The 27,029-nt window shown below is 52.7% G+C and overlaps 1 protein-coding gene across 5 annotated transcripts in view; it reads left to right on the plus strand.

Moving 5' to 3' along the window:
* The window catches only part of LOC139259631 (tensin-1-like), an 875,917-nt gene that overhangs the window by 447,719 nt on the left and 401,169 nt on the right, over positions 1-27,029 (plus strand). Inside the window, exon 1 of one of the 5 annotated variants that reach the window (XM_070875133.1) lies at positions 19,010-19,071. The exons of the other annotated variants lie outside the window; for them this stretch is intronic. Within the exon in view, the coding sequence (XP_070731234.1) occupies positions 19,069-19,071 (3 nt within the window). The 5' untranslated portion in view covers positions 19,010-19,068. Of the gene's footprint in view, positions 1-19,009; positions 19,072-27,029 lie in introns of those variants that run through there. 5 annotated transcript variants of the gene reach the window in all.

Below are 27,029 nucleotides of genomic sequence, written 5' to 3' on the forward strand. Positions count from 1 at the left end.
CACCCACGGACCGACACACACACGGACCGACACACACGGACCGACACACACACGGACTGACACACACACGGACCGACACACACACGGACCGACACACACACGGACCGACACACACACGGACCGACACACACACGGACCGACACACACACGGACCGACACACACACGGACCGACACATGTTAAAACAATGGAAAACAGATGTGCAGTAAATCTGCAGCAGAACGATTTGAGTCAGCACAGATCCACAGATGAAGGTAAACAGCAGTATGGCACTGACTGCCCTGTCTACCCGTATCAGGATGGACTAACCTCCCCTTCACAATGCCCTTGTTGCCACACATCCCGCTGTCTGGTTTCACGGCACGGACGGAGGGCGGCCCAGCCCAGTTATTGATCAGGCCCCCTGCCTTTACTGCTGCTACATGCCTCCTGAACGGGCTGCACACAATCCGGCCCAGCTCCACAGGCAGCAGTAATACGGAATCAGCTCAGTGACAGGAAACAGAGAGCAGTAGTGAAGGGTTGTTTCTGGGACTGGAGGAAGGTATACAGTGGTGTTCCCCAGGGGTCTGTACTGGGACCACTGCTTTACCCGATATATATTAATGAGCTGGACGTGGATGTACAGGGAACAATTTCAAAATTAGCAGCTGACACAAGTTGTGGAAGTGTAGTGACCAGTGAGGAGGAGAGGGACAGACGTCAGGAGGACACAGACAGGCTGGTGGGATTGTCGGGCTCGGGGCAGATGGAATTTAACACAGAAAAGTGCGAAGTGATACAATTTGGTAGGAAGAATGAGGAGAGGCAATATAAACTAAAGGGGGAGCATGAACAGAGAGACCTGGGGGTATATGGGCACAGATCGTTGAAGGTGGCCGGGCAGGTTGAGAAATTGGTTAAAGCATCCGGGATCCTGGGCTTCATAAATAGAGGCACAGAGTACAACAGCCAGGGAGTTATGGTGGACCTGTATAAAACACACGTTCGGCCCCAACTGGAGTATTGTGTCCAATTCTGGGCTCCGCACTTTAGGCAGGATGTGAAGGCCTTAGAGAGGGTGCAGGGGAGATTTACGAGAATGGTTCCCAGGGATGAGGGACTTCAGTGACGTGGATAGACTGGAGAAGCTGGGGTTGTTCTCCTTGGAGCAGAGAAGGTTGAGAGGAGATTTGATCGAGGTGTTCACAATCATGACAGGCCTGGACAGAGTGGATCGAGAGAGAAACTGTTTCCATTGGTGGAAGGGTCGAGAACCAGAGGACACAGATTTAAGGCGATTGGCAGAAGAACCAAAGGCGACATGAGGGAAAACTTTGTTACGCAGCGAGTGGTTAGGATCTGGAATGCACGGCCTGAGAGGGTGGTGGAGGCAGACTCAATCGTGGCTTTCAAATGGGAGTTGGATAAGTACCAAAACAATTTTCAGGGCTGTGGGGAAAGGGTGGGGGAGTGGGACTGGCTGAGAGTCGGTATAGGCTCGAGGGGCCCAATGGCCTTGTGTGCTGTCACTATTCCATGATTCTATGAATTTACCAGATGCACTGCAGCAACTCAGTACAGTCAGCGACAGAACCTCCCTCCGATATTACCTCCACCACCAAGAGGCACAATGTCCTGGGGACGCTATCACCTTCATGTTCCTCGGCAACTCAAACACCAGCCTGACACGACGTGTATTGCCATTCCTTCACCGGCACTTCGCCAATATCCGGACAACAATGTAGAGGCAGCTTCACCACGTAGCCTCGCCCCATTCTCTGTTTTTGGAACAGGAACAGTTTCGGGCTGAATGTTTAAGTCTGTACCAAGATCAAGAATTGGCCCTCTTATATCCTAACTAGGTCATTGCAATACAGCTCTCATAATGACTAGTGCTATATAGAATTATAGAATCACAGAAACTGACAGCACAGAAGAAGGCCATTCGGCCCATCGTGTCCGCGCCGGCCGACCAAGAGCTACCCAGCCTAATCCCACTTTCCAGCTCTGGGTCCGTAGCTTTATAGGTTACAACCCTTAAAATGCATATTCAAATACTTTTTAAATGTGGTGAGGGTTTCTGCCTCTACCCCCCTTTCAGGCCGTGAGTTCCAGACCCCCACCATCCTCTGGGTGAAGAAATTTCCCCTAAAATCCCCTCTAAACCTCCCCCCAATTACTTTAAATCTATGCCCCCTGGTTATTGACCCCTCTGCCAAGGGAAACAGGTCCTTCCTATCCACTCTACATAGGCCCCTCATCATTTTATACACCTCAATTATGTCTCCCCTCAGCCTCCTCTGTTCCAAAGAAAACAACCCCAGCCTATCCAATCTTCCTCATAGCTAAATTCTCCAATCCTGGCAACATCCTGGTAAATCTCCTCTGTACCCTCTCCAGTGCAATCACATCTTTCCTGTAATGTGGTGACCAGAACTGCACGCAGTACTCCAGCTGTGGCCTGACTAGTGTTTTATACAGTTCAAGCATAACCTCCCTGCTCTTGTATTCTATGCCTTGGCTAATAAAGGCAAGTATTCCGTATGCCTTCTTAACCACCTTATCTACCTGGCCTGCTCCCTGGAGTGCAGTGGACAATTACTTACACCTTCTGCCTATTTGCATCCACCTAATTCCACCTCTGCAACATCGCCCGTCTCCACTCATCCGCCTCAACTCATCCGCTGCTGAAACCCTCATCCGTGCCATTGTTCCCTCAAGACTCGACTGCCCTGGATCGCCTCACACCTTGCACCCTCTGTAAATTTGAGCTCATCCAAAACTATGTTGCCTGTATCCTAACTCGCTCACCCATCATCCTTTGCTCACGGACATTGGCACTCAGTCCAGCAACACCTCAATTTTAAAACTGTTTTCAAATCACTCCATCGCCCCTCCATAACCTCTTCCAGCCCGACCACCCTCCGAGAACTCTGCGTCGGTCCAATTCTGGCCTCTTGACCAGTCCCAATTTGAATCGCTCCACTATTGGTGGCCGTTCCTACAGCTGCCTCTCTCCACTCCTTTAAGCTGCTTCTTTGACCAAGCGTTTAGTCCCCTGTCCTAATGTTTCTGGATGTGTCTAATTCTTGTCTAATTACACTTCTCTGGAGCGCTGGGATTTTCACTCCGTTAATGCGCGATATAAATGCAAGTTGTTGCAGCCAGTCAGCCTGTACAGCAGGTGGCGCTGTCCAAGGAGTTAGTGGGGATGAGTTGTCTCAGCGCTTCTCCGTGCTTCAGCAGAAATATAGAAAGGACTTGCATTTATATAGCGCCTTTCACAACCTCAAGTTATCCCAAAGCGCATTACAGCCAATGAAGTACTTTTGGAGTGTAGTCACTGTTGTAATGTGGGAAACGCGGCAGGCAATCTGCGCACAGCAAGCTCCCACACACAGCAATGTGATAATGACCAGATAATCTGTTTCAGTGATGTTATCTGACTGATCAATATTGGCCAGGACACCAGGGAGAACTCCCCTGCTCTTCTGTGAATAGTGCCACGGGATCTTTTGCATCCACCTGGGGGGTCAGACGGGGCCTCGATTTAACACCGCCACTGAAAGACGGCACCTCTGACAGTGCGGCACTCCCTCAGTACTGCCCCTCCGACAGTGCAGCACTCCCTCAGTACTGCCCCTCCGACAGTGAGGCACTCCCTCAGTACTGCCCCTCCAACAGTGCTGCGCTCCCTCAGTACTGCCCCTCCGACAGTGCGGCACTCCCTCAGTACTGCCCCTCCAACAGTGCGGCGCTCCCTCAGTACTGCCCCTCCGACAGTGCGCCGCTCCCTCAGTACTGCCCCTCCGACAGTGCGGCACTCCCTCAGTACTGCCCCTCCAACAGTGCGGCGCTCCCTCAGTACTGCCCCTCTGACAGTGCGGCGCTCCCTCAGTACTGCCCCTCCGACAGTGCGGCACTCCCTCAGTACTGCCCCTCCAACAGTGCGGCGCTCCCTCAGTACTGCCCCTCCGACAGTGCGGCACTCCCTCAGTACTGCCCCTCCGACAGTGCGGGGCTCCCTCAGTACCGCCCCTCCGACAGTGCGGCACTCCCTCAGTACTGCCCCTCCGACAGTGCGGCACTCCCTCAGTACTGCCCCTCCGAAAGTGCAGCACTCCCTCAGTAATGCTCCTCCTACAGTGCAACACTCCCTCAGTACTGCCCCTCCAACAGTGCGGGGCTCCCTCAGTACTGCCCCTCCGACAGTGCGGTGCTCCCTCAGTACTGCCCCTCCGACAGTGCGGTGCTCCCTCAGTACTACACTGGGAGTGTCAGCCTGGATTATGCGCTCGGGTGTCTGGTGTGGGTCTTGAACCCAGAGGCGAGGGGGCTGCCCGCTGGGCCACAGCTGACACCCCACGTGTAAGTGGGGTTTCAGCCGTATGGCCGCCACATTTACAGTGGCAGAGCCGGAGAAGATGTGAGGAAGTTCACCCCGTTATCGAACCTTGCTGATATTTTCCCGGATGCAGCAACCCTCCCTGAATTTTGCTTCATCCTTGATTTGTTTTTACTGTAACCGTCGTCCTTGGTTCGATTAGCATGAAACAGCTAAATTGCGATTGGGTCGATCTATACACCCTGAGCTCAAAAATAAACCACAAAACAAATAAACCAGTGCAAAATAACTCAGTGAGTCCATTTGTGAGTAGCCCTTGCTGATCCCGGCTGTGTCCTTTTATCCTGACTGGCCATTGGAGCTGGCAGAATTCTCCTGTTCTCTGTGTTGACCCGATAGCTCACGGTGCCTGTACCTGACAAGTGAGAATAACACGAGCCTTTATACAGGACCGTATCACACTGAGAGATCTCCCAGCCCTTCACATGCAATCAATTACTTTGACATGCTGTCACTGTTCAAATGAAAAAGGTAGAAAGGCTTACATTGATCAAATCCCACAGCACCTCACAGACAATGGAGTACATGTGGAGTGTAGTCACTGTTGGAATGTGGGAAACAGGGCAGCCAACTTGCGCACAGCAAGCTCCCACACACAGCAATGTGATAATGAACCAGATAATCTGTTTTTTAGTGATGCTGATTGAGGGATAAATATTGGCCAGGATACCTGGCATAACTCCCCTGCTCTTCTTCAAAATAGTGCCATGGGATCTTTTACATCCTCCTGAGAGAGCAGACGGAGCCTCGGTTTAACGTATCATCTGAAAGACGCCACCTCCGACAGTGCGGGGCTCCCTCAGTACTGCCCCTCCGACAGTGCGGGGCTCCCTCAGTACTGCCCCTCCGACAGTGCGGGGCTACCTCAGTACAGCCCCTCCGACAGTGCGGGGCTCCCTCAGTACAGCCCCTCCAACAGTGCGGGGCTCCCTCAGTACCGCCCCTCCGACAGTGCGGCACTCCCTCAGTACTGCCCTGCCGACAGTGTGGAGCTCCCTCAGTACTGCCCCTCCGACAGTGCGGCACTCCCTCAGTACTGCCCCTCCGACAGTGCGGCACTCCCTCAGTACTGCCCTCCGACAGTGCGGCACTCCATCAGTACTGCCCCTCCGACAGTGCAGCACTCCCTCAGTACTGCCCCTCCGACAGTGCAGCACTCCTTCAGTACTGCCCCTCCGACAGTGCAGCACTCCCTCAGCACTGCACTAGAGTGTCAGCCTAGATTTCTGTGCTCAAGTTGCTGGAGTGGGACTTGAATCCACAGCCTTCTGACTCAGAGGTGAGGGTGCTGTCCACTGAGACATGGCTGACACTGTTGTTATGTAGATATGTGCTGCAGCCATTTCGCACACAGCAAGATCCCACAAACAGCAACAGGATGAATAACCAAACACAAGAATCTGTACTTTTTTGGCTGATGTTGGTTGCGGATAGAATGTTGGGCAGTAAATGGGTGACCAGCAGGAAGAGCAGTACAAGGAAGGTAGTACAGGGGTCCCCTGCGGTCATCCCTCTGCAAAACAGATACACCGCTTTGAGTACTGTTGATGGGGATGACTCATCAGGGGAAGGCAGCAGCAGCCAAGTTCATGGCACCGTGGGTGGCTCTGCTGCACAGGAGGGCAGGAAAAAGAGTGGGAGAGCGATAGTGATAGGGGATTCAATTGTAAGGGGAATAGATAGACGTTTCTGCGGCCACAAACGAGACTCCAGGATGGTATGTTGCCTCCCTGGTGCAAGGGTCAAGGATGTCTCGGAGCGGGTGCAGGACATTCTGAAAAGGGAGGGTGAACAGCCAGTTGTCGTGGTGCATATTGGTACCAACGATATAGATAAAAAAAGGGATGAAGTCCTACGAGACGAATTTAAGGAGCTAGGAGTTAAATTAAAAAGTAGGACCCCAAAATTAGTAATCTCAGGATTGCTACCAGTGCCACGTGCTAGTCAGAGTAGGAATCGCAGGATAGCTCAGATGAATACGTGGCTTGAGGAGTGGTGCAGAAGGGAGGGATTCAAATTCCTGGGGCATTGGAACCGGTTCTGGGGGAGGTGGGACCAGTACAAACCGGACGGTCTGCACCTAGGCAGGACCGGAACCAATGTCCCAGGGGGAATGTTTGCTAGTGCTGTTGGGGAGGAGTTAAACGAATATGGCAGGTGGATGGGAACCTATGCAGGGAGGCAGAGGGAAATAAAAGGGAGGCAGAGGCAAAAGATAGAAAGAAGAAAAGTAAAATTGGAGGGCAGAGAATCCCAAGGCAAAAAACTAAAAGAGCCACATTACAGCAAAATTCTAAAGGGACAAGGTGTGTTAAAAAGACAAGCCTGAAGGCTCTGTGTCTTAATGCAAGGAGTATCCGTAATAAGGTGGATGAATTAACTGTGCAAATAGATGTTAACAGATATGATGTGATTGGGATAACAGAGACGTGGCTCCAGGATGATCAGGGCTGGGAACTCAACATCCAACGGTATTCAACATTTAGGAAGGATAGAATAAAAGGAAAAGGAGGTGGGGTATAGCATTGCTGGTTAAAGAGGAGATTAATGCACTAGTTAGGAAGGACATTAGTTTGGATGATGTGGAATCTATATCGTTGGAGCTGCAGAACACCAAAGGGCAAAAAACGTCAGTGGGAGTTGTGTACAGACCTCCAAACAGTAGTAGTGATGTTGGAGAGGGCATCAAACAGGAAATTAGGGATGCATGCAATAAAGGTGCAGTAGTTATCATGGATGACTTTGATATGCATATAGATTGGGCTAACCAAACTGGAAGCAATACGGTGGAGGAGGATTTCCTGGAGTGCATAAAGGATGGTTTTCTAGACCAATATGTCGAGGAACCAACTCCGGGGGAGGCCATCTTAGACTCGGTGTTGTGTAATGAGAGAGGATTAATTAGCAATCTCGTTGTGCGAGGCCCCTTGGGGAAGAGTGACCATAATATGGTGGAATTCTACATTAGGATGGAGAATGAAACAGTAAATTCAGAGACCATGGTCCAGAACTTAAAGAAGGGTAACTTTGAAGATATGAGGCGTGAATTGGCTAGGATAGATTGGCGAATGATACTTAAGGGGTTGACAGTGGATGGGCAATGGAAGACATTTAGAGACCGCATGGATGAACTACAACAATTGTACATCCCTGTCTGGCGTAAAAATAATAAAAGGGAAGGTGGCTCAACCGTGGATATCAAGGGAAATCAGGGATAGTATTAAAGCCAAGGAAGTGGCATACAAATTGGCCAGAAATAGCAGCGAACCCGGGGACTGGGAGAAATTTAGAACTCAGCAGAGGAGGACAAAGGGTTTGATTAGGGCAGGGAAAATAGAGTACGAGAGGAAGCTTGCAGGGAACATTAAGACGGATTGCAAAAGTTTCTATAGATATGTAAAGAGAAAAAGGTTAGTCAAGACAAACGTAGGTCCCCTGCAGTCAGAATCAGGGGAAGTCATAACGGGGAACAAAGAAATGGCAGACCAATTGAACAAGTAATTTGGTTCGATATTCACTAAGGAGGATACAAACAACCTTCCGGATATAAAAGGGGTCAGAGGGTCTAGTAAGAAGGAGGAACTGAGGGAAATCCTTATTAGTCGGGAAATTGTGTTGGGGAAATTGTTGGGATTGAAGGCCGATAAATCCCCAGGGCCTGATGGACTGCATCCCAGAGTACTTAAGGAGGTGGCCTTGGAAATAGCAGATGCATTGACAGTCATTTTCCAACATTCCATAGACTCTGGATCAGTTCCTATGGAGTGGAGGGTAGCCAATGTAACCCCACTTTTTAAAAAAGGAGGGAGAGAGAAAACAGGGAATTATAGACCGGTCAGCCTGACATCGGTAGTGGGTAAAATGATGGAATCAATTATGAAGGATGTCATAGCAGCGCATTTGGAAAGAGGTGACATGATAGGTCCAAGTCAGCATGGATTTGTGAAAGGGAAATCATGCTTGACAAATCTTCTGGAATTTTTTGAGGATGTTTCCAGTAGAGTGGACAAGGGAGAACCAGTTGATGTGATGTATTTGGACTTTCAGAAAGCTTTCGACAAGGTCCCACACAAGAGATTAATGTGCAAAGTTAAAGCACATGGGATTGGGGGTAGTGTGCTGACATGGATTGAGAACTGGTTGTCAGACAGGAAGCAAAGAGTAGGAGTAAATGGGTACTTTTCAGAATCGCAGGCAGTGACTAGTGGGGTACCGCAAGGTTCTGTGCTGGGGCCCCAGCTGTTTACATTGTACATTAATGATTTAGACGAGGGGATTAAATGTAGTATCTCCAAATTTGCGGATGACACTAAGTTGCGTGGCAGTGTGAGCTGCGAGGAGGATGCTATGAGGCTGCAGAGTGACTTGGATAGGTTAGGTGAATGGGCAAATGCATGGCAAATGAAGTATAATGTGGATAAATGTGAGGTTATCCACTTTGGTGGTAATAACAGAGAGACAGACTATTATCTGAATGGTGACAGATTAGGAAAAGGGGAGGTGCCACGAGACCTGGGTATCATGGTACATCAGTCATTGAAGGTTAGCATGCAGGTACAGCAGGCAGTTAAGAAAGCAAATGGCATGTTGGCCTTCATAGCGAGAGGATTTGAGTACAGGGGCAGGGAGATGTTACAGGGCCTTGGTGAGGCCACACCTGGAGTATTGTGTACAGTTTTGGTCGCCTAACTTGAGGAAGGACATTTTTGCTGTTGAGGGAGTGCAGCGAAGGTTCACCAGACTGATTCCCGGGATGGTGGGACTGACATATCAAGAAAGACTGGATCAACTGGGCTTGTATTCACTGGAGTTCAGAAGAATGAGAGGGGATCTCATAGAAACGTTTAAAATTCTGACGGGTTTAGACAGGTTAGATGCAGGAAGAATGTTCCCAATGTTGGAGAAGTCCAGAACCAGGAGTCACAGTCTAAGGATAAGGGGTAAGCCATTTAGAACCGAGATGAGGAGAAACTTCTTCACCCAGAGAGTGGTGAACCTGTGGAATTCTCTACCATAGAAAGTTGTTGAGGCCAAATCACTAAATATATTCAAAAAGGAGTTAGATGTAGTCCTTACTACTAGGGTGATCAAGGGGTATGGCGAGAAAGCAGGAATGGGGTACTGAAGTTGCATGTTCAGCCATGAACTCATTGAATGGCGGTGCAGGCTAGAAGGGCCGAATGGCCTACTCCTGCACCTATTTTCTATGTTTCGAGGACACCGGTTAGAATTCACCTGTTCTTCTTCGAGTAGCGCAGATCTGTGGGTCCGCAATTCGACATCTCAAATGAAGGGCTTTGAGATGTACACTGTCTGAGCTTAATCTCTTCATTGAATCACAGAAATTTACAGCACGGAAGGAGGCCATTCGGCCCATCGTATCCGTGCCGGCCGACCAAGAGCTACCCAGCCTAACCCCACTTTCCAGCTCTCGGACCGTAGCCCTGTGGGTTACGGCACTTCAGGTGCACATCCAAGCACTTTTTAAATGTGGTGAGGGTTTCTGTCTCCACCCCCCTTTCAGGCAGTGAGTTCCAGACCCCCACCGCCCTCTGGGTGAAGAAATTTCCCCTCAAATCCCCTCTTTTACTTCTACCAATTACTTTAAATCTATGCCCCTGGTTATTGGCCTCTCTGCTAAGGGAAACAGATCCTTCCTATCCACCCTATCCAGGCCTCTCATAATTCTATACACCTCAATAAGGTCTCCCCTCAGCCTCCTCTGTTCCAAAGAAAACAACCCCAGCCTGTCCAATCTTTCTCCATAGCTAAAATTTTCCAGTCCTGGCGACATCTAGTGCAGTAACATCCTTCCTGTAATGTGGTGACCAGGACTGCACGCAGTACTCTAGCTGTGGCCTAACCAGTGTTTTATACAGTTCAAGCATAACCTCCCTGCTCTTGTATATGTTGGATGGTGAGATTAGTGTCACCAACTCTGTTTGGACTGTATTCTGGGAGGTTTCATTACTGACCTCCCAACCCTCAGCCCCCACTCTCCTGTCATTTCTGAAATGAAAGTTGGCCAATAATGGCGGCTACAATACCCACAATCCTCTGAGCTCCAGAAACTGCTCTATCCATCATGTGTATTTACCGTCACGTGCATGCGTGAAGGCCATGTTGCAGGCTGGCGGTGTTGCAGCCCTGCTGCTTGTTGTGACACCGGCCGGAGTGAAACAAGAAAATTATATGTCCCAATTATTTTTCTCCTGGGTTGCTCACTGAAATGTCCAGAGAGTAATCTTTAACTTCAACGACGCCATAACATCAACGACAACTTGCATTTATATAACACCTTTAAAGTATTAAACCGTCCCAAGGTGCTTCACAGGAGTGTTACAAAACAAAGTTTGACACCGAACCACATAAGGCGTAATTAGGGCAGGTGACCAAAAGCTGGTCAAAGAGGCAGGTTTTAAGGAGCGGATAAGGGGTGGGCCATTTAGGACCGAGATGAGGAGAAACTTCTTCACTCAGAGAGTTGTTAACCTGTGGAATTCCCTGCCGCAGAGAGTTGTTGAGGCCAGTTCATTGGATATATTCAAGAGGGAGTTAGATATGGCCCTTACGGCTAAAGGGATCAAGGGGTATGGAGAGAAAGCAGGAAAGGGGTACTGAGGGAATGATCAGCCATGATCTTATTGAATGGTGGTGCAGGCTCGAAGGGCCGAATGGCCTACTCCTGCACCTATTTTCTATGTTTCTATATTTCTATGTTTCTATGTCTTAAAGGAAGGGAGAGAGGTGGAGAGGTTTAGGGATGCAATTCCAGAGCTTAGGGCTCAGGTAACTGAGGGCACGGCCACCAATGGTTGAGTGATTAAAATTGGCGATGATCAGGAGGGAAGAATTAGAGGAGCGCAGATATCTCGGACGGTTGCAAGGCTGGAGGAGATTACAGAGATAGGGAGGGGAGAGGTCATGGAGGCATTTAAAAACAAGGACGAGAATTTTTAACTCGAGGCGTTGCTTAACTGAGAGAAAATGTAGGTCAGCGAGCACAGGGGGTGATGGGTGAGCGGGACTCGGTACGAGTTGGGACACGGGGCAGTGAGCACAGAGGATGATGGGTGAGCGGGACTTGGTGCGAGTTGGGACACGGGTCAGTGAGCACAGGGGGTGATGGGTGAGTGGGACTCGGTGCAAGTTAGGACACGGGGCAGTGAGCACAGGGGGTAATGGGTGAGCGGGACTTGGTGCGAGTTGGGACACGGGGCAGTGAGCACAGGGTGTGATGGGTGAGTGGGACTGGGTGTGAGTTAGGACACGGGGCAGTGAGCACAGGGGGTGATGGGTGAGCGGGACTCGGTGCGAGTTGGGACATGGGGCAGTGAGCACAGGGGGTGATGGGTGAGCGGGACTCGGTGCGAGTTAGAACACGGGGCAGTGAGCACAGGGGGTGATGGGTGAGTGGGACTCGGGGTGAGTTAGGACACGGGGCAGTGAGCACAGGGGGTGATGGGTGAGTGGGACTGGGTGCGAGTTGGGACACGGGGCAGCGAGCACAGGGGGTGATGGGTGAGTGGGACTGGGTGTGAGTTAGGACTCGGGGCAGTGAGCACAGGGGGTGATGGGTGAGTGGGACTGGGTGTGAGTTAGGACTCGGGGCAGTGAGCACAGGGGGTGATGGGTGAGTGGGACTGGGTGCGAGTTGGGACACAGTGTCAGTGAGCACAGGGGGTGATGGGTGAGTGGGACTGGGTGTGAGTTAGGACTCGGGGCAGTGAGCACAGGGGGTGATGGGTGAGTGGGACTGGGTGCGAGTTGGGACACAGTGTCAGTGAGCACAGGGGGTGATGGGTGAAATGGACTGGGTGCAAGTTAGAACACGGGGTCAGTGAGCACAGCGGGTGATGGGTGAGTGGGATTCTGTGCGAGTTAGGACAGTGTCAGCGAGCACAGGGGGTGATGGGTGAGTGGGACTTGGTGCGAGTTAGGACACGGGTCAGTGAGCACAGGGGTTGATGGGTGAGCGGGACTCGGTGCGAGTTGGGACACGGGTCAGTGAGCACAGGGGGTGATGGGTGAGTGGGACTGGGTGTGAGTTAGGACACGGGGCAGTGAGCACAGGGGGTGATGGGTGAGTGGGACTCGGTGCGAGTTGGGACACGGGTCAGTGAGCACAGGGGGTGATGGGTGAGTGGGACTGGGTGCGAGTTAGGACACGGGGCAGTGAGCACAGGGGGTGATGGGTGAGTGGGACTCAGTGCGAGTTAGGACACAGTGTCAGCGAGCACAGGGGGTGATGGGTGAAATGGACTGGGTGCGAGTTAGAACATGGGCACAGAGGGTGATGGATAATTTAATATAGTAAAATGTTCTCAAGCGCTTCACAGGAGCAATTATCAAACAGAATCTGACATCGAGCCATATAAGGAGATATTAGGACAGGTGACCAAAAGCTTGGTCAGAAAGGTACAATCGGGGAGTGTTGGTGTCCCGACATGATCTCCACATTCCCTGTGACACACTCACAATATACCTGTGCCCTCCCTCGTGCGAGTTTGGGACCCGAGTGACCGCCACGGGTTGTGTCCTTTTTGCAGCTGATTGAGTTGATTTGATCTGAAATGTCTGCACCCACACACACTCTGGGATCTTGTCTCCACAAGTCCTCACCAGACACAGCAACGAGGCCAGCCAAAAATTCAGATTTTGATCTCTGAACATTTGGATCCCAAAATCTGAGGTGAGCCAGTGATTCAGCTTGGGTTGCCCTTGGCAAATGTTCTTTGGACCTGAGTAAATAGGATTGAGAAATCTCTGATTGACACTGATTTAAAGGAACAGCACCGACACGAGTCTTTGTCAGAGTTATTCTCATTAAGCAGCAGACTCAGGACATTAAGCAGACGATGATGTTACACCATGAGCAGAAAATGCCTCCCATTAAATACTGCGGAGTCCATCTCTCTCCCAGCTCACTGAACCAGACCATTCGCAAACTTTGTGTCACACTGACCCTGAGGTGAGCTTCCGTCTCCATATCGTCCCCCATCACCAACACTGCCTACCTCCCCCTCCGTAACATCGCCCGTCTCCGACCCCTGCCTCAACTCATCTGCTGCTGAAACCTTCATCCATGTTTTCGTTATTTCTTGACTCGACTATTCCAAAGCTGGCACTCCCACCTTCCACCCTCTTTAAACTTCAGCTCATCCAAAACTCGGAGGTCCTTATCCAAACTCGCACCCAGTCCCGCTCACCCATCACCCCTTTGCCTCGTGTCCTAACTCGCACCGAATCCCGCTCACCCATCACCCCCTGTGCTCACTACCCTGTGTCCTAACTCACACCCAGTCCCGCTCACCCATCACCCCCTGTGCTCACTGCCCCGTGTCCTAACTCACACCCAGTCCCACTCACCCATCACCCCCTGTGCTCGCTACCCTGTGTCCTAACTCACACCCAGTCCCGCTCACCCATCACCCCCTGTGCTCACTGCCCCGTGTCCTAACTCGCACCCAGTCCCACTCACCCATCACCCACTGTGCTCACTGCCCCGTGTCCTAACTCACACCGAGTCCCGCTCACCCATCACCCCCTGTGCTCACTGCCCCGTGTCCTAACTCACACCCAGTCCCACTCACCCATCACCCCCTGTGCTCGCTGACCCGTGCCCTAACTCACACCCAGTCCCGCTCACCCATCACCCACTGTGCTCACTGCCTCGTGTCCTAACTCGCACCAAGTCCCGCTCACCCATCACCCACTGTGCTCGCTGCCCCGTGTCCTAACTCGCACCAAGTCCCGCTCACCCATCACCCCCTGTGCTCACTGCCCCGTGTCCTAACTCACACCCAGTCCCGCTCACCCATCAGCCCCTGTGCTCGCTGCCCCGTGTCCTAACTCGCACCAAGTCCCGCTCACCCATCACCCCCTGTGCTCACTGCCCCGTGTCCTAACTCACACCCAGTCCCGCTCACCCATCACCCACTGTGCTCGCTGCCCCCGTGTCCTAACTCACACCCAGTCCCACTCACCCATCACCCCCTGTGCTCACTGCCTCGTGTCCTAACTCACACCCAGTCCCACTCACCCATCACCCCCTGTGCTCGCTGACCCGTGCCCTAACTCACACCCAGTCCCGCTCACCCATCACCCCCTGTGCTCGCTGCCCTGTGTCCTAACTCGCACCAAGTCCCTCTCACCCATCACCCCCTGTGCTCGCTGCCCTGTGTCCTAACTCGCACCAAGTCCCACTCACCCATCACCCCCTGTGCTCGCTACCCTGTGTCCTAACTCACTTCGAGTCCCGCTCACCCATCACCCCTTTGCCCCGTGTCCTAACTCACACCCAGTCCCACTCAGCCATTACACCCTGTGCTCGCTGACCCGTGTCCTAACTCGCACCGAGTCCTGCTCACCCATCACCCCCGTGCCCCGTGTCCTAACTCGCACCCAGTCCCACTCACCCATCACCCCCTGTGCTCGCTGACCCGTGCCCTAACTCATACCCAGTCCTACTCACCCATCACCCCCTGTGCTCGTTACCCTGTGTCCTAACTCACTCTGAGTCCCGCTCACCCATCACCCTTTTGCCCCGTGTCCTAACACACACCCAGTCCCGCTCACCCATCACCCCCTGTGCTCGCTGCCCCGTGTCCTAACTCGCACCGAGTTCCATTCACCCATCACCCCCTGTGCTCACTGACCCATGTCCTAACTTGCACCGAGTCCTGCTCACCCATCACCCCCTGTGCTCACTGCCTCGTGTCCTAACTCGCTCCGAGTCCCGCTCACCCATCACTCCCATGCCCCGTGTCCTAACTCGCACCCAGTCCCACTCACCCATCACCCCCTGTGCTCGCTGCCCAGTGTCCTAACTCACACCGATTCCCGCTTACCCATCACCCTTTGTGCTCACTGACCCGTGTCCTAACTCGCACTGAGTCCCGCTCACCCATCACTCCCTGCTTTTGCTGACCCATGCCCTTACTCGCACCGAGTCTGCTCACCCATCACCCCCTGTGCTCACTGCCCCGTGTCCTAACTCGCACCCAGTCCTGCTCACCCATCTCACCCCCTGTGCTCACTGCCCCATGTCCTAACTCGCACCCAGTCCTTCTCACCCATCACCCCCTGTGCTCGCTGCCCTGTGTCCTAACTCGCACCGAGTCCCACTCACCCATCACCCCCTGTGCTCACTGACCCCGTGTCCTAACTCACACCCAGTCCCACTCACCCACCACCCTCTGTGCTCACTGCCCCGTGTCCTAACTCACACCCAGTCCCACTCACCCATCACCCCCTGTGCTCGCTGCCCCGTGTCCTAACTCACACCCAGTCCCACTCACCCATCACCCCCTGTGCTCACTGCCCCGTGTCCTAACTCACACCCAGTCCCGCTCACCCATCACCCCCTGTGCTCACTGCCCCGTGTCCTAACTCGCACCCAGTCCTGCTCACCCATCACCCCCTGTGCTCACTGCCCCGTGTCCTAACTCGCACCCAGTCCTTCTCACCCATCACCCCCTGTGCTCGCTGACCCGTGCCCTAACTCGCACCGAGTCCCGCTCACCCATCACCCCCTGTGCTCACTGCCCCGTGTCCTAACTCGCACCCAGTCCCGCTCACCCATCACCCCCTGTGCTCACTGCCCCGTGTCCTAACTCGCACCCAGTCCCGCTCACCCATCACCCCCTGTGCTCACTGCCCTGTGTCCTAACTCACACCCAGTCCCGCTCACCCATCACCCCCTGTGCTCACTGCCCTGTGTCCTAACTCGCACCCAGTCCTTCTCACCCATCACCCCCTGTGCTCGCTGACCCGTGCCCTAACACGCACCGAGTCCCACTCACCCATCACCCCCTGTGCTCACTGCCCCGTGTCCTAACTCGCACCCAGTCCTTCTCACCCATCACCCCCTGTGCTCGCTGACCCGTGCCCTAACTCGCACCGAGTCCCACTCACCCATCACCCCCTGTGCTCACTGCCTCGTGTCCTAACTCACACCCAGTCCCACTCACCCATCACCCCCTGTGCTCGCTGACCCATGCCCTAACTCACACCCAGTCCCGCTCACCCATCACCCCCTGTGCTCGCTGCCCTGTGTCCTAACTCGCACCAAGTCCCTCTCACCCATCACCCCCTGTGCTCGCTGCCCTGTGTCCTAACCCGCACCAAGTCCCACTCACCCATCACCCCCTGTGCTCGCTACCCTGTGTCCTAACTCACTTTGAGTCCCGCTCACCCATCACCCCTTTGCCCCGTGTCCTAACTCACACCCAGTCCCGCTCACCCATCACCCCTTTGCCCCGTGTCCTAACTCACACCCAGTCCCACTCAGCCATTACACCCTGTGCTCGCTGACCCGTGTCCTAACTCGCACCGAGTCCTGCTCACCCATCACCCCCGTGCCCCGTGTCCTAACTCGCACCCAGTCCCACTCACCCATCACCCCCTGTGCTCGCTGACCCGTGCCCTAACTCATACCCAGTCCTACTCACCCATCACCCCCTGTGCTCGTTACCCTGTGTCCTAACTCACTCTGAGTCCCGCTCACCCATCACCCCTTTGCCCCGTGTCCTAACACACACCCAGTCCCGCTCACCCATCACCCCCTGTGCTCGCTGCCCCATGTCCTAACTCGCACCGAGTTCCATTCACCCATCACCCCCTGTGCTCGCTGACCCATGTCCTAACTTGCACCAAGTCCTGCTCACCCATCACCCCCTGTGCTCACTGCCTCGTGTCCTAACTCGCTCCGAGTCCCGCTCACCCATCACCCCCTGTGCTCGCTGCCCAGTGTCCTAACTCGCACCGATTCCCGCTTACCCATCACCCTTTGTGCTCACTGACCCATGTCCTAACTCGCACTGAGTCCCGCTCACCCATCACTCCCTGCTTTCGCTGACCCATGCCCTTACTCGCACCGAGTCTGCTCACCCATCACCCCCTGTGCTCACTGCCCCGTGTCCTAACTCGCACCCAGTCCTGCTCACCCATCTCACCCCCTGTGCTCACTGCCCCGTGTCCTAACTCGCACTCAGTCCCACTCACCCATCACCCCCTGTGCTCACTGCCCCATGTCCTAACTCGCACCCAGTCCTTCTCACCCATCACCCCCTGTGCTCGCTGCCCTGTGTCCTAACTCGCACCGAGTCCCACTCACCCATCACCCCCTGTGCTCACTGACCCCGTGTCCTAACTCACACCCAGTCCCACTCACCCACCACCCTCTGTGCTCACTGCCCCGTGTCCTAACTCACACCCAGTCCCACTCACCCATCACCCCCTGTGCTCGCTGCCCCGTGTCCTAACTCACACCCAGTCCCACTCACCCATCACCCCCTGTGCTCACTGCCCCGTGTCCTAACTCACACCCAGTCCCGCTCACCCATCACCCCCTGTGCTCACTGCCCCGTGTCCTAACTCGCACCCAGTCCTGCTCACCCATCACCCCCTGTGCTCACTGCCCCGTGTCCTAACTCGCACCCAGTCCTTCTCACCCATCACCCCCTGTGCTCGCTGACCCGTGCCCTAACTCGCACCGAGTCCCGCTCACCCATCACCCCCTGTGCTCACTGCCCCGTGTCCTAACTCGCACCCAGTCCCGCTCACCCATCACCCCCTGTGCTCACTGCCCCGTGTCTTAACTCGCACCCAGTCCCGCTCACCCATCACCCCCTGTGCTCACTGCCCTGTGTCCTAACTCACACCCAGTCCCGCTCACCCATCACCCCCTGTGCTCACTGCCCTGTGTCCTAACTCGCACCCAGTCCCGCTCACCCATCACCCCCTGTGCTCGCTGACCTACATTGGCTCCCGTATAAGCAACGCCTCAAATTTAAAATTGTCATCCTTGTGTTCAATCCCTCTATGGCCTTGCCCCTCCCTATCTCTGTAACCTCCTCCGGCTCTACAACCCCCCGAAATCTCTGCAATCATACAATTCTGCCCTCTAGCACTTACCCGATTTCCATCGCGCCACCATCGGTGGCCATGCCTTCTGTTGCCTGGGCCCCAAGCTCCGGAACTCCCTCCCTAAACCTCTCCGCCTCTCTACCTCTCCTCCTTTAAGACGCTCCTTAAAACCTGCCTCTTGTTACTTGTCCTAATATTCCCTTATGCGGCTTGGTGTCATATTTTGTTTTATAACTCTCCTGTGAAACCCCTTGGGCCATTTTGCTACGTTAAAGGCACTATTGAAATGCAAGTTGTTGTTGCTTTGTGTGCCTGCAACTCATTTGAAAAAAAAACCTCTAATCTTACTCTTGTGTGCGAGCAGTGCTGGGTACGGTTGGGCAGGAACTGGGTTCCCCCAGCACCTCTCAAATGTCACCACCTTCACGGTTCAGAGACTTTAGTCACTTGGAGAGGCTGGAGAAGCTGAGCTTGTTCTCCTTGGAGCGGAGAAGGCTAAGGGGAGATTTAATAGAGTTGTTTAAAATGATGAATGTTTTTGATCAATAAGGAGAAACAGTTTAGGGTGATTGGCAAAAGAAACAGAGGTGAGACAAAGCGAGTGTTTTTTTACGCAGCGCGTTGATGTTCTGGAATGCAGTCTGAACGGGCAGTGACTTTGTACATGGAATTGGAGAGTCACCAGGAAAGGAAAACTTGCAGGGCTCCAGGGAAAGAGCAGGGCACTGGGACTAATCAGATCGCTCTGTCACAGAGCCAGCACAGGCTCAGTGGACCCAATGGTATCCTGCGCTGTACGATTCTACGAAGGATATGGTGAGAAGCTGGGTTCATGCAGTGTATCTGTTAAAGGACAAGGGTTTGTGGGGCTCAAGGGCTGTTCCTAAAAATTCTTATGTTCTTCATGTAGATGCTCTGTCTGTGTTCTATCTCAAGTGCTGCATTCTCTCTCCCCCCACCCTTTACTTGTCTCTCAGTTTGTCTCTGTCTCTCCCCCTCTGTCTCTGTTTTTCTCAGATGCCCTGTCTGCTCCTCTCTGTCTATCTGTCACCCTCCTTTCTCTCCCTCTCTCTCTCTCCCCCCTCTCTCCCTCTCTCCCCCTCTCCCCCTCTCTCTCCTCTCTCTCTCCCTCTCTCCTCTCTCTCTCCCTCCCTCTCTCCTCTCTCTCTCCCCCTCTCTCTCCTCGCTCTCTCCCCCTCTCTCTCCTCTCTCTCTCCCTCTCTCCCCTCTCTCTCCCTCTCTCTCTCTCTCCCCCTCTTCCCCTCTCTCTCCTCGCTCGCTCCCCCTCTCTCTCTTCTCTCTCTCCCTTTCTCCTCTCTCTCTCCCTCTCTCCCCCTCTCTCTCCCCTCTCTCTCTCCCCTCTCTCTCCCCCTCTCTCTCCCCTCTCTCTCCCCCTCTCTCTCCCCTCTCTCCTCCTCTCCTCTCTCTCTCTCTCTCTCTTCCTCCACTGTCTCTCTTTCTCTTTCTCTCCCATCTCTCTCTCCTCTCTCACCTGCTCTCTCTCCCCAGCTTCCTCTTCCCCTCTCTCCCCTTATTCTCGTCCTTCTCTCTCTCACTCTCTCCATCTCTCTCTTCCTCCCTCTCTCCTCCCTCTCTCCTCTCTCTCTCGCCCTCTCTCTCCTCTTCTCCCTTTTCTTCTATCTATCTCTCTCTCTCTCCCCTCCCCTCTCTTCCTCTCTCTCTTTTCTCCCTCTCTCTCCATTTTTCTCTCCACCTCCCCTCTCCTCTCTCTTTTTCTATCTTCCTCTCTCGCTTTCTCTCTCACTTTCTCTAACTCTCTCCTCCATCTTTCTCTCTCTCGCTCTCTCTCTCTCCCCTCTCACTCTTGCTCTCTCTCCTGCTCTCACTCTCTCCCCCTCTTTCCCCTCTCCTCTCTCTTTTCCTCTATCTCTTTCTCTCTCCCTCTCTCTCCCTCTTTCTCAAACTTGTGGCTGCTAACTCCAGGGTGAACGCTATGGCTTACAGGGCAGCTGGGGGTGAGGTGTAGCAGACACGCGAGCCCCTTCAATCCTGGGTGTGTGTGTGTCGGAATGCATGAGTGTGCATGTGCGAGTTACTTTCTGTCTGCATTTGTGCGAGATTATGCAGAACCCCATATCCCTTGATTCCCCTAGAGTCCAAAAATATATCTGTCTCAGCCTTCAATATACTCATACGATTCAGCATGCAAGCCCTCTAGGGCAGGGCATTCCAAAGATTTACAACCCTTTGAGTAAAGTGTGTGTGTGCATTGTGTGCGGGTATTGAGTGTCTGTATTGTGTACATTTATTGTGTGCATGTCTATAGTGTGTATTGTGCGCGTGTGTATTATGTATGTGTATTGTGTGCTGTATTGTGTAGTGCATTGTGTGGTGTATTGTGTGGTGTATTGTGTGGTGTATTGTGTAGTGTATTGTGTGGTGTATTGTGTGGTGTATTGTGTGTATTGCGTGTGTATTATGCGCATGTATTGTGTGGTATATTGTGTGGTGTATTGTGTACTGTATTGTGTGCGTGTATTGTGCGTGTATTATGCGCGTGCATTGTGTGCGGGTATTGTGTGTCTGTATTGTGTACGTTTATTGTGTGCATGTGTATAGTGTGTATTGTGTGCGTGTGTATTATGTATGTGTATTGTGTGGTGTATTGTGTGCGTGTATTGTGCGGGTATTATGCGCGTGTATTGTGTGCGCGTGTATTGTGTGTATTGTGTGTGCCTGTATTGTATGCCTGTCTGTATCTGTGTGTTTGTGTACGTGTGCTTGTGCGCATGTATTTGTGCATGTTTGCGTCGTACTTGCCAATTGTAAGAGGAACACATTTTAAAGATGTGTTTGTGTCAGATTTGGGAAGGAAACGCATGTTAAGCGTTATCAGTCCATTCAGTCTGTGGAGCCAGGTTTCCTCGACACACCCTGAGTTTAATAGTTTCAGACAGATGTGTATGTGTGTGCAGCAGATGGGAGTACTGTCCTGGCATTAAACTGTACCCATAAGATCATGCAGACTCAGACAAGCTTTGCTGCATCATTCAGTTCTCAGGTAATTTAATTTACTTTACAAAATTGTTTTGTTATTATCCAATTTTTCCAAAATCTCAGAGTATCACAGCAGCAGTTTGCAACCACAGGGAGATGGAGCAGATATTCCCAGATCTGGCCTTGTTCCATCTCTTAATTGAAACTTAAATTGATTTGTGCTTTTGAAATGGATCTGAGGGATTATCGACGAGGCAGAACAGAGGCTGAAGCTACTTGCAGCATTACAATATTTAACGGTCAGAGAGACCTGGCCACAGTTGGCATCAGCAGCACGTATTCATTTACTTTTGTAGATTCTCTTCCTTCCTCATCGTCTCTCGCTGACTCTTGCTGTGTATAGTTCTGAGAGCAAGGACTTCTCTCCAATACCTCTCTCAGTGGGCCATTCATCACAAACCGGGAGAGTTGGGAGGCTGTTTAATCATCGCAGCCTAGTCCAATCCCAACTGATGTCCACAACTTTCCACCCAGGGGTCACTGGGCGGGGATCAGGAGCAGGAACCCTGGCTGATTTCCCCTCTCTCTCTAACCCAGGGGTCACTGGGCAGTGATCAGGAGCAGGAACCCTGGCTGATTTCCCCTCTCTCTAACCCAGGGGTCACTGGGCGGGGATCAGGAGCAGGAACCCTGGCTGATTTCCCCCTCTCTCTAACCCAGGGGTCACTGGGCGGGGATCAGGAGCAGGAACCCTGGCTGATTTCCCCCTCTCTCTAACCCAGGGGTCACTGGGCAGTGATCAGGAGCAGGAACCCTGGCTGATTTCCCCTCTCTCTAACCCAGGGGTCACTGGGCAGTGATCAGGAGCAGGAACCCTGGCTGATTTCCCCTCTCTCTCTAACCCAGGGGTCACTGGGCGGGGATCAGGAGCAGGAACCCTGGCTGATTTCCCCCTCTCTCTAACCCAGGGGTCACTGGGCAGTGATCAGGAGCAGGAACCCTGGCTGATTTCCCCTCTCTCTAACCCAGGGGTCACTGGGCAGTGATCAGGAGCAGGAACCCTGGCTGATTTCCCCTCTCTCTAACCCAGGGGTCACTGGGCGGGGATCAGGAGCAGGAACCCTGGCTGATTTCCCCCTCTCTCTAACCCAGGGGTCACTGGGCAGTGATCAGGAGCAGGAACCCTGGCTGATTTCCCCTCTCTCTAACCCAGGGGTCACTGGGCAGTGATCAGGAGCAGGAACCCTGGCTGATTTCCCCTCTCTCTCTAACCCAGGGGTCACTGGGCGGGGATCAGGAGCAGGAACCCTGGCTGATTTCCCCCTCTCTCTAACCCAGGGGTCACTGGGCAGTGATCAGGAGCAGGAACCCTGGCTGATTTCCCCTCTCTCTAACCCAGGGGTCACTGGGCAGTGATCAGGAGCAGGAACCCTGGCTGATTTCCCCTCTCTCTAACCCAGGGGTCACTGGGCGGGGATCAGGAGCAGGAACCCTGGCTGATTTCCCCCTCTCTCTAACCCAGGGGTCACTGGGCGGGGATCAGGAGCAGGAACCCTGGCTGATTTCCCCCTCTCTCTAACCCAGGGGTCACTGGGCAGTGATCAGGAGCAGGAACCCTGGCTGATTTCCCCTCTCTCTAACCCAGGGGTCACTGGGCAGTGATCAGGAGCAGGAACCCTGGCTGATTTCCCCCTCTCTCTAACCCAGGGGTCACTGGGCAGTGATCAGGAACAGGAACCCTGGCTGATTTCCCCCTCTCTGTAACCCAGGGGTCACTGGGCAGTGATCAGGAGCAGGAACCCTGGCTGATTTCCCCTCTCTCTCTAACCCAGGGGTCACTGGGCAGTGATCAGGAGCAGGAACCCTGGCTGATTTCCCCTCTCTCTAACCCAGGGGTCACTGGGCAGTGATCAGGAGCAGGAACCCTGGCTGATTTACCCCTCTCTCTAACCCAGGGATCACTGGGCAGTGATCAGGAGCAGGAACCCTGGCTGATTTTCCCTCTCTCTAACCCAGGGGTCACTGGGCAGTGATCAGGAGCAGGAACCCTGGCTGATTTCCCCTCTCTCTAACCCAGGGGTCACTGGGCAGTGATCAGGAGCAGGAACCCGGGCTGATTTCCCCCTCTCTCTAACCCAGGGGTCACTGGGCAGTGATCAGGAGCAGGAACCCTGGCTGATTTCCCCTCTCTCTAACCCAGGGGTCACTGGGCAGTGATCAGGAGCAGGAACCCTGGCTGATTTCCCCTCTCTCTCTAACCCAGGGGTCACTGGGCAGTGATCAGGAGCAGGAACCCGGGCTGATTTCCCCTCTCTCTCTAACCCAGGGGTCACTGGGCAGTGATCAGGAACAGGAACCCTGGCTGATTTCCCCCTCTCTGTAACCCAGGGGTCACTGGGCAGTGATCAGGTGCAGGAACCCTGGCTGATTTCCCCTCTCTCTAACCCAGGGGTCACTGGGCAGTGATCAGGGGCAGGAACCCTGGCTGATTTCCCCTCTCTCTAACCCAGGGATCACTGGGCAGTGATCAGGAGCAGGAACCCTGGCTGATTTCCCCTCTCTCTAACCCAGGGGTCATTGGGCAGTGATCAGGGGCAGGAACCCTGGCTGATTTCCCCCTCTCTCTAACCCAGGGGTCACTGGGCAGTGATCAGGGGCAGGAACCCTGGCTGATTTCCCCTCTCTCTAACCCAGGGGTCACTGGGCAGTGATCAGGAGCTGGAACCCTGGCTGTTTTCCCCTCTCTTGAACCCAGGGGTCACTGGGGAGTGATCAGGAACAGGAACCCTGGCTGATTTCCCCTCTCTCTAACCCAGGGGTCACTGGGCAGTGATCAGGAGCAGGAACCTGGCTGATTTCCCCCTCTCTCTAACCCAGGGGTCACTGGGCAGTGATCAGGAGCAGGAACCCTGGCTGATTTCCCCCTCTCTCTAACCCAGGGTTCACTGGGCAGTGATCAGGAGCAGGAACCCTGGCTGATTTCACCTCTCTCTAACCCAGGGGTCACTGGGCAGTGATCAGCAGCATGAACCCTGGCTAATTTCTCCTCTCTCTCTCTAACCCAGGGGTCACTGGGCAGTGATCAGGAGCAGGAACCCTGGCTAATTTCTCCTCTCTCTAACCCAGGGGTCACTGGGCAGTGATCAGGAGCAGGAACCCTGGCTGATTTTCCCTCTCTCTAACCCAGGGGTCACTGGGCAGTGATCAGGAGCAGGAACCCTGGCTGATTTCCCCTCTCTCTCTAACCCAGGGGTCACTGGGCAGTGATCAGGAGCAGGAACGCTGGCTAATTTCTCCTCTCTCTAACCCAGGGGTCACTGGGCAGGGATCAGGAGCAGGAACCCTGGCTGATTCCCCCTCTCTCAAACCCAGGGGTCACTGGGCAGTGATCAGGAGCAGGAACCCTGGCTGATTTCCCCTCTCTCTAACCCAGGGGTCACTGGGCAGTGATCAGGAGCAGGAACCCTGGCTGATTCCCCCTCTCTCTAACCCAGGGATCACTGGGCAGTGTTCAGGAGCAGGAACCCTGGCTGATTCCCCCTCTTTCGAACCCAGGGGTCACTGGGCAGTGATCAGAAGCAGGAAGTGTAATGTCTGTAAGCTTGTAATGTTTGTAGCTCCACACTGTGGATGTGGACGTATTGTGTACTGCAAGTGCAGGGTTAATAATAAACAGAAGCAGGCAGATTTCCAGAGACTTCCGAGAGAGCTGCCTGCCATGTTAGGAAGCTGTATGTGCTGTGCTCTGTGAATATATCACATTTGGCGACTGAGATGGGACTTTTTCGGATGATTTAAAGCTTAAATTTTGTTGGTGAAGGATTCAGCCAGCCGACAGAGAGACTTTGGAATTTTCTGTCTTTGGAAAAAAGCTACAAAATACGAGGTAAACTACAGCACATGGTGTGAACAGCTAGAGATTAAAATGGCAGCACATGCAGGTGTATTGGGATATTTGGGTGAATATAGATACGACTGGGAATGTTTTAAAGCATATGTGGATCGACTAGAAATGTATTTCATTGCAAATAACATAATCGAAGTTCCAGGCAATGCAGTCCAGAACCGGGCTGTGTTGGAACATAAGAAAGCGATCTTCTTATCGGAGGCAGGTCCAGCATTATATGACACTCTTGTAAATCTGCTTGTGCCTGACGAGCCAAAGGACACAACGCTTAAAGAGATTTTAATGAAGCTGGAGCAGCACTATAACCCCGAACCATTAGAAATTGCTAAAAGCTATCGTTTCGGAATTCGAAATCAAAAGGCTGATGAATGTATCAGCGATTACATCGTAGCATTAAAAAAGCTATCGATGCACTGTAATTTTGGAAACTTTCAAAACCAAGCATTATGGGATCGTTTTGTTTGTGGGGTGAAAAATGATGCGTTCAGAAGAAAGTTATTGACGACGGATGACTTGACTTTTGAGATTGCTTGTCAGACAGCGAGGTCGATGGGCATGGCTGAACAATATTCCCGAGAATCAAATAATAATTACGGTCGTCAGTCAACTGAGGTAAATCGCCTGCAGGTTCAAAGTAAAAGATGGTGGGGGCCCAAAGTCTCAGAAGCTAACAGAAAACAGAGAATCGGGATAAATAGGTCATTTTCTGGTTGGCAACCAGTAACTAGTGAGGTGCCGCTGGGATCAATGCTGGGTCCTCAACTATTTACAATCCATATTAATGACTTGGATGAAGGGACCGAGTGTAATGTAGCCAAGTTTGCTGATGATACAAAGATGGGTGGGAAAGAAAATTGTGAGGAGGACACAAAAAATCTGCAGAGGGATATAGACAGGCTAAGTGAGTGGGCAAACATTTGGCAGATGGAGTATAATGTGGGAAACTGTGAGGTTATCTACTCTGGCAGAAAAAATAGAAAAGCAAATTCTAATTTAAATGGAGAAAAATTGCAAAGTGCTGCAGTACAGAGGGACCTGGGGGTCCTTGTGCATCAAACACAAAAAGTTAGCATGCAGGTACAGCAAGTGATCAGGAAGGCAAATGGAATGTTGGCCTTTATTGCAAGGGGGATAGAGTATAGAAATATAGACAATGGGAGCAGCAGTAGGCCATTCGGCCCTTCGAGCCTGCACCATTCAATATGATCATAGATGATCCTCTATCTCAACACCATATTCCCACTTTCTCCCCATACCCCTTGATGCCTCCATGGGTATGATTTGGTGGCCATTACAGAAACGTGGTTGCAGGGTGGCCAAGACTGGGGAATTAAACATACAGGGGTATCTGACAATTCGGAAAGATAGACAAGAAGGGAAAGGAGGTGGGGTAGCTCTGTTAATAAAGGATGATATCAGGGAAGTTGTGAGAGATGATATTGGCTCTAATGAACAAAATGTTGAATCATTGTGGGTGGAGATTAGAGATAGTAAGGGGAAAAAGTCATTGGTAGGCGTAGTTTATAGGCCCCCAAATAATAACTTCACGGTGGGGCGGGCAATAATCAAGGGAATAATGGAGGCAAGTGAAAAAGGAACGGCAGTAGTCATGGGGGATTTTAACCTACATATCGATTGGTCAACTCAAATCGCACGGGGTAGCCTGGAGGAGGAATTCATAGAATGCATACGGGATTGTTTCTTAGAACAGTATGTTACAGAACCTACAAGGGAGTAAGCTATTTTAGATCTGTGGAATGAGACAGGAATAATAAACGATCTGCTCGTAAAAGATCCTCTCGGAATGAGTGATCACAGTATGGTTGAATTTGTAATACAGATTGAGGGTGAGGAAGTTGTGTCAGAAACGAGCGTACTATGTTGAAACAAAGGGGACTACAGTGGGATG

This window comes from Pristiophorus japonicus, chromosome 3 (genome assembly GCF_044704955.1).
Source record: "Pristiophorus japonicus isolate sPriJap1 chromosome 3, sPriJap1.hap1, whole genome shotgun sequence".
Classification (NCBI taxonomy): Eukaryota; Metazoa; Chordata; class Chondrichthyes; family Pristiophoridae; genus Pristiophorus; species Pristiophorus japonicus.